Raw genomic sequence first — 12,524 nt, forward strand, 5'->3', positions numbered from 1 at the left:
TCACAGTGAATGACATTCAGAATAGCAGCTGTTGTGTAGGGCATGCGTGCGCGAATTTCACTCTCAAAGCGAAGTGTACATCCCTAAAAAGGAAGTTCATGTGGCCATGTGTTTTAAAATTTCAGTCGTTTTCCCCACCATGCAGCCATGTCACACTTTGCAGACACAATTACCACGTAACCATCTATACACTACTCTTCCTTGTTTGCAATGCCCAAACCTGGTGAGGGGGGCACCAGGAAGCTACTTTTGAACATACTACAAGAGGAGTGCATGCCAAGTCTAATTGCATATTCGCATCTGAAGCACAAGAAACTCCAAAGACTTCCACAAGCATCCCAATCACAAGCGAATCATGCTTTGATCACGTCACCACCGCTGCCACCAATGGTGGCAAAAATAGCGCGAGGATTTATAACAAAATCAAGATAGCACCAGTTGGTTGAACAGTGCGGTAACGGCACTTGCTCAAAGCTGGGCACATTTCAGAACCAATCAGGCCGGTACAGCAGCTGCTGCAGCTTGTTATATAGCACATGGGTCATTCCACGCCAACTGTCCCAGTCGAGGCGCTCAACAAAAATCAATTTCTCTAAAAAAATCTGGGAAAATTACACACATATAGACATTAATAATACAGTATTTTCCCAAAATAATTTGAGTGGCAAAAAATTTTTGGGCAAGTGAGAGCCATTTGAACTTCACGAAACGTTGGAAAAACAGGTATGAAAAAAAAAAAATCGCGATAAATTGACCGTTCCAAGAATTCTTTCAACACTTGCTTTATTGCATTTTTCGAGCATCACGATTTCATTATAGGGCAGTTCTTTACAGGAGTTTTATATTTTTTACTCCTTAGCGCGTAGGCAAAGTTGAGTAAATTGTGTTTTTGGGAATTTTTTTACAAAAGACAATTATAGATCAAATGCATAAATTGTTTTTATAAAACTCTCCATAAAACGTACTATCTGCTAAATTTTTTGTTTTGCCTGTGTACGACCCATAGGCTCTAAAATTAAATCCTGAATTTGGCGAAAACGCTACAGTGGCCTATGTTGACACGTCTGTAGCACCCTAAGGTGGTGCAAGTAAAAATAAGTGGAATAGCGCATACGATTGAGAATCATAAAGACTTTGTCCAGAGAAAGTTTAAGGGGACATGCGGGTTGAAAAATCGCGATTTTTTTCGAAAAAGTTGATTTTGTGTTTTGTTGTGTTTTGTAATCCCCCAAGCCTCCTCTTTAATATATTAAATAATCAAAGCTGAGAATCAACTAGAAGTTATCAAAAAATGCAATAAAAGCCCTCGCGGTGGCTCGTGAAAGTGTGAATTTACCCAAATTTCATGCACGCGGCATTTCGCTCCGCGGCGTTGCCGGCTCTTGAATTTTTGCGGGCATGTAGGCCTAACCCTCTTCTCCCAGAACCCACTTCGGCAATGCGGCTTTCCTGCTGAAAATACAGGAAAAAAAAATCGTTTCCCCACCGTAGTCTAGCGTCACGACTGGTCCTTTCAAGTCACGTGGTATGATCGGAGCCCTCCCATTGGTTGGAGCCACGCGCAGCCGGACGCGAGCGCGCTTTCTTCGTTCTGCTGCTTTTGCCGAGACGTCAACGAACACTACCTGCGCGAGTTGCTGTTCTTTCTCCGCCATGGATGCCAGCGAGAAACGAGACTTTCGTTCACGGAAGTTCATGACGAGGCACCAGTGCAAGGGAAGACGCCCCAAACGCAAGCAGAGAGCTCCGGCGACGGGAGTGCGTCTGCTGCTAGGCCTAGTCACGTCAACGATGACGCACCCGATTTGGATTGTTCGAGCTTCACTCGGAGCGTCGATGACTTTGTCAGTGCTTCAGAACGAAAATTAAAGATGTTCGACGACGAAGGCAAGTGCCAGGACGAGCGCGGAAGCACATTTATTTGCGAGATCGACGCGATGCAAAACCTCGTCAGCGGTGCAGTATGCCCCAACTGCGGACGGTGCGAGCTGTCTGTCCAAGAATCGGCAGGTAAACGAAAAGGACTGGCATCGTTTTTGGAACTTTATTGCCGAAATGACGCATGTACTGCAGCTGTCGTTTCGTCCACGTACACGTCAAGTCGCGTATCTCCATGCAATGGAAGTGAGGAGACGTCCGCCCGCGGCAGCGCTCGGGACAGCTTCGCCGTGAACGTGAAGTCGGTGGTCGCAGCGCGCGCGATCGGTGTTGGACACGAGCAGCTTATGCGGTTTTGTGCGATCCTTGGTGCTCCGAAACCAGTTCATCACAAGACTTTCACTGCCATTGGGAAAAAAGTGCATACTGCCGCCAACAAGAGGCGCATTTCAAGCATGACAGCAAAAGTCACAGCTGAAGCAAGGGCCCATCACGCAGTGCAGCAAGAAAGGCCCGCCTGGAGGAGGCGGCTCGCAGGGACTGTGAGGGTCCAACATATGGCACTGGGTCATTCTGAGATTGTGAACTCTTTCAAGACAGCCTTGCTTACATTCTCTGTGAATTTGGTGAATATTAGTTAAATAGTATAGTAATAAACATATTTTTTAACTTTCAAACATGTTTTTCTCAGTTCTTCGTTTTGCTGCATTTTTAGAGTTTGTGCACTAAAATGTGTGCACTTTATGTAGTCTGATTGTAATGAAATTTGGCATGCGTATAGTTTAACATGTCCTGGATTCAAAGAAACAACTTCCACAGTTTTCTACAAGTATATTCAGCAAGATGATTTCATAAGTTTCTTCCTTGAGAATGGTAAAACTGAAGCTCAGCATTGGAATTTTTTTCTAGGCTAACACACATATGTTACCCTATGTTTTCTTGCTTTATTGAATTCCTCAATTCATTAGGAGCAATATGAGCTATTTTTTCAGTGTTTTTGGTGCTCACTATTGTTTCCTAAGCTTGCACAAAAATGCACTGTTTTCACAAATGCATGGTCTGCAAAAAATTAACCAAATGAGCTATAAAAAAAAATAAAAGCAGATTTGAAAAGAGGAGCTCAAACTCTATAAATGGTGAAAGTTTCATTGAGCTGTGACAAATACTTAAAGAAAAAACTTTCCGAGGAGCATCTCCCCTTAATCAAAGTAGTTTTTGTTTTAGTCGAGAAAAATATTTTTGAAGTTGAGTGCTGAGCTTAGCAACATGCTGCTTACCTGGCTTTGCATACAAGGTCCAAGTTGTACTTGTCACCCGATGCTATCAAGTAGGGCTGGAAGGCTTTGGCAAGTGCCACATGCCTGGCTGTCGAGTTGACCTTGCACGCAACCAGCAAGTGTGGCCTGTCCGTCCCATTCCTGTGGATAACAAAAGAAATGAGGTACATATGTGCCCACAGCATGCCAACAGCAATGCGCCAGTGCGCTACGACATTCATCACATGTGCTAACTGTTAACCACTAGGCTCCTGTGTCATGCAAACTTGGGTGACATTCATCACATGTGCTAACTGTTAACCACTAGGTTCCTGTGTCATGCAAACTTGGGTGACATGGCCTAGGTGCTACTAAAAGGCTGCTAACAATGATTAGTCAGTAATCATCCTTGCACCTCTGCCAAGAGTACTTCGGTAGTACTGCATAGTACATACAAGCATTAATTTACTGCTAGCAATTTAGCCAACAAGATATTTTTTATGCAGTCAACTTTTAATCGTGCAGAAAGAGCACGGAACTGCCACAAAATGCAATTATGAAGGGGACCAATGAACTCACGTGATGCAAAGCTGTAGAGTGCAAGTTTCTCCCGGGCTAACTTGGCCAAAGTTGAGTTCCTTGGTAACGTCAATGCCGTCAGGCACACGACTACTGCAATAAGGCACAAATGTGTCTGTAAACTGCAGCAGATTCCTTACAGATTGAGAGGCAGTTGAACATGGCAATGCAACAGTTTTATGCTTTGAGTACAATTAAATGACATTATAGCACACTCTCAAGACAGCGACAATACAAAAAGGAAAGGCTCCTCCCCCCCCCCGCCACCATGTGTGCATGACTCGGGTTATGGCACTGAGGCAATCATGTGGAGCCCCAAACGATTTTGTTATGGCATTGTGTTTAAAGGGCCAGTAAACCAGTAACAGCACCGTGGTCCAAAATTTGTGATAACTGCACACTTGCTTGATGTGGACGCGCTGCCGCAAGAATTATACAAATAAGTGGTAATGCTACACAGCCATTTCGGTTTCTCGCTCGGCCTCCTCCTATGCCTACCCTTCTCTGCCACGCAGAGGGGTAGGCATAGCCCATCGCCGTGACTAAGCCATCGGCAACGTACCACATCGTCAGTGAACACGTCATCAGTGTGCCGCCAATGATCGAGCAAGGCTTCCTCCACGTATTGCTTGTGTCAGTTACTTACACATGGCCTTGGTGCGGAAGTGCAGTGTGAGACACTGACAAGGTAAGCATATACAGTGAAACCTCTGTGATATGATCACTGCTCATGTGAATTTTGGGGTGATACGTATTTTTCTGTAATCCCGGCCAAGGCCCATTAGCCCACAATGTGCTACAGTATGGTTGTTGTGAACCAATTTTCACCCCGCAACATTTGATATGAATGTACGCAGCCCCCGGATACGAACAGGTGCTGCCTATGTGGCCACGTAAGTTACGCCAATGATGTGCAGGTGCACAGAACTCTAGCTCAGGCATGCACGCTGTGCCGCTGGTTTTACTGGCCTTTATCTATCGCGTGCGGCACGCTTGTTAAGTCGCTTTCGCCGCGGTACACTTATATCATGTGGAAAGGCAGACTATGATTGAAAAGGCACTGTACTACCTGTCATGGGTCAGCACATTTTGTCAGTGTGTACACGCCATATAATTACAAGTACATACTATGTACTATGATTTCTGACGTCTAAAAGCTACTGGAAATCATTCAGGGCCATCTATACTGTCGCTGTGGCCCTGAAAAACAGTGAACAAACAAGTACACCAGTTTTCTTCGGTGACATACGAAGCATACCAGTTTGGCATAAAAGTGTACCATGTTTTTCGGTGATACAAATTTTGGCTCATACGAATATTTTTCGTCACCCTGCCAGATTTGTATAATCGAGATTCTACTTTACGTGACACACGCTGCAACTGCACGGCCAAACCAGCATCACCACAGGATCAGGGCACAGTTTCGTAGTGCAGGGGACCAATCAAAGAGGTCAGTGCTACGTAACAATGCCAATGGGTAACATTACGTCCCATAGCAGGCAAAAAGTACTCATCAGACACAAGAGAGGGGCAGAGGAATCGTTTTTTTTTTTTTTAAATAGAGCACCTGCGTGGTGTGCAACGCTGTGATATTCGCAAATTGCGATCATCGCGGCCTTCTGTACGAATAAGCAAGCTTGTTTGGGAGGTGTAAAAAAATAATAAGTGATGCTAGACCTCATCATGTCACGTAATTCCTGATTACTGGCAAGCATGCGCATACTCACACTTTGCCTGCAATAACACCATTCTGGATGGCTGGGCTGGATGATCCGGATGCTGCCGCTTTCTTGTCACACACCTCCAGTGACAAAGCCCGCCATGAAAGGTTTCCCTGATCACTTTCGATGGCACGAACTGCCACTTGCAACCCAACTTGCAGTCTCGGAGCACTGGTTGGCCACTGGTCCTTTGAGAACGCGATCTGATGAGAGTGACAAGAGGTGAAACAAGGAGATAGTTTTACAGTGCAATGACAACAGGAAGAAGTGGCACACATATGGAGACGTGAATGATCTACATACTATCAGGAAGGATGGTTGCCCTTGAAATTCGGTAAAGCTGTATATGACGTTAGTGAATATTAAGAGTGCAATGGCAAACAAACCCCGAAGAAAGTCTTCAGGAATGCATCAGACAGTTGTTCCCACTCATTCACATTCTGCATAAACAACACTGTACATTCAAACAGCAGTAGGCGTTCATTTGCGATTGCTCCTCATATGCCATTATTTTAGCCTGTGATGCATCTGTGAAGTTAGAGACTTGAAGACAAGTACGCTTTAGAGGGACAATAAAACAAACACCACATGAGCTTATACTGAAAACATATTCCTTCAATAATTTATTTGTGAACTATTTTCAGAGTAAGACATTGACTCCTACAGGAAAAATAAAAGTAAAGCTTTTGTTCTTAAAACACTTCGTGCCCCAAACACAGTACCAGTACGTTTGTGCAACATCACATGTTTCAAAGCATATTATTGTACATGAGCTGCTGTAGTGCAATAAGTTCTCGAATCTTGCAAAGCACCGTTTCTGGCTTTGTTATGCAACATGGTCTGTCTTTACTAACAAAAAATTTCATGGCCCAAGCTGATGCTGTCGAAATCAGCACTGTCACACCAAGCAAATGTGGGAACATCAAGGTTTCATTTTTGCACCATTCCAGGTTTATCATGCCTTGTCTTCAGGCAAGTTACTGTTTTTTCAACATTTTAGGACAATAGAGTGAATTTTAGTGAATAGAGGGAATTTGTGGAAGGAATTTATGTTTGTGAACTTTTGGTGGAATTTTGAAATGTTTGTGAGAATGAAGACGACGGCGACATGAAGGCGAGCCAGGGGCAGGTGGCACGCTCGGCGGCGGCACAAGAGAAAAGAAGACGAGAAAGAAGGAGGCGCGTGTGGAACGCGCAGAGGGCTGAGCGAAGCAAGCCGAAGGACACGCCGGACCAGGGCGCTGTCCGAGAAGTTCGTCGTGGCCGTGCTCAGCGAGGACTGGTGCTTTCCTGGTGGTTCGGGCGTTGGCGGTGGCTCCAGCGAGGACGTGCCGGACCAGGGCGCTGTCCGGGGAGCTCCTCCTGCCTGTTCTCGGCGTCACGAGTTCCTGAACACCGTCGCCACCTGGGACGGCGCAAGGCCGTGATCAAACGAGAGGCCTTACGGAGGCCTTGTCTTCCTGCTGTGAAGCACACGGGACGTGTCATCTGCGTGCCTGGGCTTGCCTTCAACGACACTCGTCGCCGCATGTGGACTGACCCTCGTCAAGGCAACGTCGTCTACGAGTCGTGAGACTTCGTTTTCTTGCTACCTTGATCGGACATTCCGCGGGTAGGACTTTCAGATTACTTTATGTGTGTTTATCTCTGTGCTTGTTCTCCGTGATCGTCCCTAGAATCCCTTGTCCCCATAAATGTTTATTGAAACTCATTCGTGCGTATTCTCTTGTCGCCCGTCCCGTTGAGCCACGCACTCGCAAACGTGACGAACCACCACTCGGTCCTTACAATTTTCTGGCGTCCGCGACACAGGACCAAGCTCTTCCATACAATTTAGAGCCTCACGTTGCTTGTGTGTGGTGGGCGGCAATGGACGAAAAGAGAACGCTCGTTGAGTTAGGGAAGGAGATGGGACTCACTGGAGAGGCCTTGCAGGTATGGGTTAGCGCAGAACAGAAGGATATGAGGGATCAGCGAGCTAAGGAGCGGGAAGAAGCGAGGGTAGCGGCGCAGGAGGAACATACGCGAGAGTTAGCACGTATGGAGGCGGAACGGGCGCTCCTCGAAGAGCGAAGGCGTGTCTTGGAGGCAGAGCGTTCGAGTCCGAGAGTCGTAGGCAATGAAACAGTTGGTGGTCAGGGTTTTCGCAGCCCCCACAAGATGATTCCTCCCTATAACGAGGGTAGGGATGAACTAGATGCCTATATACAACGGTTTGAGAGAGTGGCGACTAGTCAAGGTTGGCCACAAGACAAGTGGGCCTTGTCGTTGAGTCTTTGTCTGACGGGCGAAGCGCTAACGGCAGTAGGTCGGATGTCCGCGGAAGACGCTACCGATTATGCCAAGCTGAAGCAGACGCTACTGCAGCGGTTCCGCTACACGGAAGAAGGATACCGTGTAAAGTTCCGCGATGCGAAGCCTGAAAACGCTGAGACAGCACGACAGTTTGCCGGTCGTCTTCTAGGCTATTTTGACCATTGGCAAGAGTTAGCCAAGACACCGAAGTCGTATGAAGCGCTGCGAGACAAGATCGTGTCGGAGCAGTTTCTAGGCAGCTGCGAGGAAAAGTTGGCGATTTTTCTGAAGGAAAGAGCGTGTCATAACCTAGACACACTGGCCACGACAGCCGACCATTACCTGGAAGCTCAAGGCATCATAAATCTTGCTAGAGGCAAGGAAGGTAAAGAAGAGAAGGGGAAGTCGCCAGGCCATTATGAAGCAGCTGTGACGACAGAGAGCAAAGGAAAGCCTCTCTGCTTTCTTTGCAATAAGTCGGGACACAAAGCTTCCGACTGCTGGACGAGATCTAGGGCATCGAAGCCATCACCATGCTGGAAGTGCAAGAAGCCTGGTCATAGCGCCGACACGTGCTCTATTGGCTCTGGGAGACGTGAAGCTTCATGCTCTGTTCTAAGACAGGAAGAATTGCAGAATGAGCAGAAAAAACAACGGAAGCCTGCCCATACAAGTGCATGCAAAAGTCATGGGATGCTGGATGTTGCCCAGAGCTGTACAACCTGTTGTGGAGGATGGAAACAGATGCCGACGGTCACGGGTCGTCTGGAAGGCAACTTGGTGACTGTCCTCCGAGATACCGGCTGCAACACGGTTGTAGTAAAACGCTCACTGGTTCCCGACACCAAGCTAACTGGCAACACACGCATTATACGCTTACTAGACCGGTCGGAAAAGTGTCTGCCAGAGGCCGACGTATTTATTGATTCACCGTTTTTCAGGGGAGTTGCTCGTGCTGTTTGCATGGAGAACCCTCTGTACGATGTTATCCTTGGCAACATCGAAGGTGCTGTCCCAATGGCGGATCATGATTCCAAGCAAGCCAATTCATCGAAAGAGAAAGCCAAGGATACAGAGACAGAGCCTAAAGTACGCAGTGAGGAAGTGACGGCCGCTGCAGGAAAGACGGGAAAGCTGCAAAAATTACCTGCACCGCAAGTTGACCCCTTAAACGTCAGCCGGGAAGAACTTCGGCAATTGCAGAGCACGGATCAGACACTGGAGGCTTGTTTCCAAGCATTGGACCAAACAACAACGTCCAAGAAACGAGCTACTACCAAGTTCGTGCTGGTCCATGGCATCCTTTTCCGGCATTACCAGACTGCCGAACAGCGACACTTCGAACAACTGGTGGTTCCGAAGAAGCTACGCGCCACAGTAATGAAGATGGCACACGAGGGATTGCTCGCTGGACATCAGGGGCAAAAGAGGACAGTAGACCGTGTTCTTGAAGAGTTTTATTGGCCTGGAGTACAAGCGGATATCACACGCTTTGTAAAATCGTGTGACATATGTCAGAGAACAGTACCAAAGCACCTCGTGGGTCGTGTGCCTTTGGGGAATATGCCCATAATCGAGACTCCATTCCACCGAGTCGCGATTGATATTATCGGTCCTCTGTCCCCAACTTCGCAAAAAGGAAATAGATACGTTCTAACGATGATAGACCTTGCCACGCGCTACCCAGATGCGGTAGCCTTGCCGAGTGTTGAAACGGAGCGAGTAGCGGAAGCGCTACTAGAAATGTTCGCTCGCGTTGGAGTCCCACGGGAAATCGTGAGTGACTGTGGCAAGTCATTTACATCTCGTCTGATGCAAGAACTGGGACGATTAATGTCGTTTAGACAACTCCCCACTACGCCGTACCATCCCATGGCGAATGGGCTTGTGGAAAAATTTAATGGGACCCTCAAACAGATGATTCGGCGAATGTGTCAGGAGTGCCCTAAACAATGGGACAGGTACTTAACTCCATTACTGTTTGCCTATCGCGAGATCCCACAAACGAGCCTTGGATTTTCGCCATTTGATCTTCTCTACGGAAGATTTGTACGTGGCCCAATGTCCATCCTCAGGGAACTGTGGACAAGCGACAACCTCGATACTGAGACCAAGACGATATACGAATATGTCACCAAGCTACAAGAGAGGTTGCAGAACACCTGCAAGATTGCCCAAGAAGAGGTCCAGAAAACAAAAGCTTCACAAAAGAAGTATGTTGACAGAAAGAAAAGACCTCGAGAGCTGTATGCAGGGGATAGAGTGTTGCTGCTCCTTCCATCGGAGAAAAATAGGCTACTCCTCACATGGAAAGGTCCCTTTACAGTCGTCGAGAGACGCAACGACTGGGATTATCTAGTAGACCTGGGTTCGCGAGTTAGCTTATTTCACGCTAACCTCCTCAAGAGATATGAGGAAAGGGAAATCCAACCCCATCACCGCTAGGGTCCTTTCAAACAAAGATGTGTTATGTTTGCTCAGAACTATCGCAAAAGAGGTGCAACATGATGTAAATTGTGTCCTTGTGTGTTGTTGGACTTCATGATTGTGGAAAAGTTGTTGTGCCGAACAACTTTCTTGAGTGGGGGGATAATTGTAGTGAATAGAGGGAATTTGTGGAAGGAATTTATGTTTGTGAACTTTTGGTGGAATTTTGAAATGTTTGTGAGAATGAAGACGACGGCGACATGAAGGCGAGCCAGGGGCAGGTGGCACGCTCGGCGGCGGCACAAGAGAAAAGAAGACGAGAAAGAAGGAGGCGCGTGTGGAACGCGCAGAGGGCTGAGCGAAGCAAGCCGAAGGACACGCCGGACCAGGGCGCTGTCCGAGAAGTTCGTCGTGGCCGTGCTCAGCGAGGACTGGTGCTTTCCTGGTGGTTCGGGCGTTGGCGGTGGCTCCAGCGAGGACGTGCCGGACCAGGGCGCTGTCCGGGGAGCTCCTCCTGCCTGTTCTCGGCGTCACGAGTTCCTGAACACCGTCGCCACCTGGGACGGCGCAAGGCCGTGATCAAACGAGAGGCCTTACGGAGGCCTTGTCTTCCTGCTGTGAAGCACACGGGACGTGTCATCTGCGTGCCTGGGCTTGCCTTCAACGACACTCGTCGCCGCATGTGGACTGACCCTCGTCAAGGCAACGTCGTCTACGAGTCGTGAGACTTCGTTTTCTTGCTACCTTGATCGGACATTCCGCGGGTAGGACTTTCAGATTACTTTATGTGTGTTTATCTCTGTGCTTGTTCTCCGTGATCGTCCCTAGAATCCCTTGTCCCCATAAATGTTTATTGAAACTCATTCGTGCGTATTCTCTTGTCGCCCGTCCCGTTGAGCCACGCACTCGCAAACGTGACGAACCACCACTCGGTCCTTACAAACACGCTTATAAAATGCAACTTAATTTTTTGTTTAGAATCCATTTCGCAGTGGTGGGCGTAGAAAATTATCCAATCTGTGCAGATATAGGCAGTGGCATTGTCTCGCTGCATCTTCCTCTTTAGGCATGAACCACCAGCGTACCTTAGGGTGGAAGCCATGAGTGTTCTTCAGACGCAGAGCTGCTACTCAGCACCAAACGTGTGTGTTATTTCAGTAGTTGTTAAAGAGCATCCAAGGATAAAAAAAGAGCAAGCAAGTTCCTCTCACCTGTTGTTCAATGATGCCACCTGTAGACGTGAGGCGGGTCACTTGTCCCACGACGTCCTTTGACCGCAGTGCTTCGACCACTCTCGCGCTGCCGGTCTTTTCATCAAAATGCAAGCGTACCCAATCGCCCGAGCACAGCTTAAATTCTGGGTTGTATCCTGCCTGCAGACAAAGCAGTAGTATTGATTGTTCACCACGACGGTCACTAAATTTGGCAAATTTTCGACAATCTAAATGGTTACAATGCCTTTTTAGCATTCTAGTGACCTTTCTAATGACATTAGCGATGTAAACAGCAAGTAAGTTGCTGCACCTGGAAAAATTCCACAAGACTTTGGCCAAATCAAATGCCTCACCTCGGGACAATCTTGAGGGGCATGTACGAAACGGCTTCACTTGCAGCCACTTTAAAGGCATGCAAGCAGCTTGTAAATAAGCCATCTAGGTGCATCAAAGCTGTTTTTCTAGGTGAACGGTGATCTTGAGAGGTGTTGTACCAATATAGAAAATCACAAGAATTGCTTCCCTCTCTCCAGCATTCCACTGTGACTAACCATTAGAGGAATAACTTGAAGATTGCTACAGAAATGTGTAGAATCAACTGCAACAAAATAAAGATAAAGCTTCAAGGAAGTTATTATGGTCATCACTTAACCTTCCCTTTAAAATGAATTTTGGGTCATAACCTGAGCAGAGAGTTATTAAGTAGGTGCCAAATATCAAACAAAGGTTACATTGAGACCAGCGCTCAAGGCTTACTGGAAAAGCTAGTCAAATATTTTAGTAGCATTTCTCTAACAATAGCGGCTGCGAAGCGAGCACACCACGAAGATGCATTTGATGAACAAAGTTGTGTGTCATTCCTTTGTATGACTGAATTTTTGCCCACAAATAAAGCTTAATGTTCCACCTATCGAAGCAGTCTAATAAAATTACATATAAATTGCTTTTTTTTGCCTGGAAGCTTTTTTTTTTACAAAATCACTAATATTTCTCAAAGCTCATTGCAAACAGCTTTGGTTATTGGGGAGAAAGCCTTATATGGTTCGAGAGTAAAAAAATTCTGGTATCTAGTAGTGTGAACACAAATGGTATTGAAAGTCAGGTAGCGCAACACCGACTGAGGTGCAGGAAGTTTCAGGGGTGAGGAGGGGGGA

The 12,524-nt window shown here is 47.0% G+C and overlaps 1 protein-coding gene across 1 annotated transcript in view; it reads right to left on the reverse strand.

Annotated features, from left to right (window-relative positions):
• LOC119383269 (putative helicase MOV-10) overlaps positions 1–12,524 on the reverse strand; it is a 39,626-nt gene that overhangs the window by 20,156 nt on the left and 6,946 nt on the right. The window contains exons 3-6 of the mRNA XM_037651331.2: positions 11,368–11,529; positions 5,441–5,637; positions 3,714–3,806; positions 3,156–3,296 (exon numbers count right to left, since the gene is read on the reverse strand). Of these exons, the coding sequence (XP_037507259.1) occupies positions 3,156–3,296; positions 3,714–3,806; positions 5,441–5,637; positions 11,368–11,529 (593 nt within the window). The remainder of the gene's footprint in view (positions 1–3,155; positions 3,297–3,713; positions 3,807–5,440; positions 5,638–11,367; positions 11,530–12,524) is intronic.

This window comes from Rhipicephalus sanguineus, chromosome 2, assembly GCF_013339695.2.
Source record: "Rhipicephalus sanguineus isolate Rsan-2018 chromosome 2, BIME_Rsan_1.4, whole genome shotgun sequence".
NCBI classification, from domain to species: domain Eukaryota; kingdom Metazoa; phylum Arthropoda; class Arachnida; order Ixodida; family Ixodidae; genus Rhipicephalus; species Rhipicephalus sanguineus.